Source organism: Dysidea avara, chromosome 2 (genome assembly GCF_963678975.1).
Source record: "Dysidea avara chromosome 2, odDysAvar1.4, whole genome shotgun sequence".
Lineage (NCBI taxonomy): Eukaryota > Metazoa > Porifera > Demospongiae > Dictyoceratida > Dysideidae > Dysidea > Dysidea avara.
In genome coordinates this window covers 19,538,674-19,540,679 of record NC_089273.1, presented here as the reverse complement: position 1 = coordinate 19,540,679, position 2,006 = coordinate 19,538,674, and the positions used below count along the sequence as shown (strand labels likewise).

The 2,006-nt window shown below is 40.6% G+C and overlaps 1 protein-coding gene across 1 annotated transcript; it reads right to left on the bottom strand.

Annotated features, from left to right (window-relative positions):
* Positions 1-561: 561 nt before the first annotated feature.
* LOC136247904 (E3 SUMO-protein ligase ZBED1-like) lies at positions 562-1,557 on the bottom strand. The gene has a single exon (XM_066039724.1). It carries the CDS (start codon positions 1,555-1,557, stop codon positions 562-564), a length of 996 nt encoding a protein of 331 aa, XP_065895796.1.
* Positions 1,558-2,006: the final 449 nt, after the last annotated feature.

Below are 2,006 nucleotides of genomic sequence, written 5' to 3'. Positions count from 1 at the left end.
ATGCATCATTTTCGTTCAAACATGGTCTAGGGGAAGCACCCAGGCCTTCCCCTTAAGACATTCCGGCCACTTTAAATCCGAACCTCCTTCAAAATAATCCTGGGTACGCCCCTGCAATGGGTTGTCGTCAATCAAGATCAGATCTTCAGCTAAATACTTTTGAAATTCTTTATCTACTTCTTGATCATCAGTAGATGTACCACAAGTATCCTCAATTCCCTTCTTAAACATTGGCCCCAAGATCATGCTCCATGTCTCATCAGGATGCTTGCTTTTTTTGCATGGTGTGCCAGTACCTGAGCCACTAGCTTCCTTGTCACTACTTTCCAAGTTTCTCTTAGAACTTCTCATCAAATTGATAGCCTGTTGCTTTACATTTGCGTGAATCTCTTTTTTGTAGTCAACTGAAACAAAAGGTAAGGATTTAAATCTTGGATCCATAAAAGAAGCACTACACAGTAACATGTTGACTAAAGAACCTTGGTATCTAGTGGAAAGGTTGTCTAAGATGGCTTTTCGTGCACTTTCGGTAACATCTACCACACAATTACTTGCGCCTGCTCAGGTATTTCCTAAGGTAGTTGTTTTAGTGCTAGTATCACTTGAAGATTGATAAGTGTTAATCAGATAATGTAGCAATCGCTTAACAGCAGAAACGGTCACGTGCTCTTCTCCAGAAACTTGACTGGTGATACGACAGAAAGGCTTAATAATTGTAGCAACTCCTTCAAGAATCTTGAACTCGGAATCTTGAGGCATCAAATCAAGTCTTTTTTGGTCTATGAGTGTTGCACAGATGGCACTTTGTTGTTCTAACACTCGTTCAATCATATCAAGGGTTGAGTTCCATCTGGTTTCAACTTCTTGAAGATGACTATGGGATGGCAAACCAAGGGCTTGTTGCTTTACTTCTAGCAAATAAGTAGCTCGTGAAGACTTATGGAAATAAGTTACCAAACGAGAGCACCTTGCTACAGCATCTTTCACCTGTCCAATCTTAAGGCTGACTTTAACAGCGAGGTTTAACGTATGACCAAAATATCCCAAATGTGGCCAGCTAAGTACGTCACACACAGCATTGTCAATATTTGCAGCATTATCTGTTGTGACACAGGCCACATTATTATGTAGCGGTCCCCATTCTTCTAGCACCTTTTCAAGTGCAGCTGCTAAGTTTTCAGCATTGTGGCTGACTAGGAGCTCTTTGTTGGCCAGTGCAAAAGATTTCAGCTGAAAATTGTCAGTAATGAAGTGGATCGTGATGCCAATAAATGACTGAGTGGCACGACTAGTCCAGCAGTCAGTTGTCAAAGCAAAGCTGGTGGCCGAGGAAACAAGTGGCCTAACACAATCATTCCTTAAACTGTTATACATTGCAGGTATAGTTTTATCAGTAAAGATTTTTCTATGTGGTACTACATACCTTGGTTCAAGTACACATATTAACCTTTTAAACCCAACACCACTACTAGTAGTGCTAATTGGCATCATATCCTTGGCCACAAAATATCCAATGGCATTAGTGATGTTCTTTGCCCTCCTGAAGCTTGCGGGCATTGTCGTGGTAGCTGGAAAGCTGTCTTCTTCTCATCTTCTGGCGTGCCTTCGTTACCACCAGCTGTACGACTCTTCGAACTAGATGCTTCGTCTGTGGATTTCTTTTGTAGCTCGGACTTAGCATAGAATAGTGGATGGACTCCTTTTAAATGTGTTCCCATATTCGTAGTATTACGACAATACTTCAATTTCGCTCCGCATAGCCCACAGAACACATACTTTTTATCTATATCATCAACTTTAAATCCGAAATACTTCCAAATCTTGCTGGTGTAGTGTGTAGGCGGCACCAAGTTCCGTCTCTATAAATAATCCGTCAGAGTTTCTTCTTGAATGGCTTCTTGAGCGTCTTCTTCATCCGCCATCTTGAAAAAGTCGTTTATTACTGTATACTCTTGTTCATGCATATTACATAATCACACAAAATTAATTGATTATTTTTTTAAATG

Coding starts and splice junctions, on each gene's coding strand:
- LOC136247904 (XM_066039724.1), bottom strand. CDS start 1,557: ATGCCCGCAAGCTTCAGGAGGGCAAAGAACATCACTAATGCCATTGGA.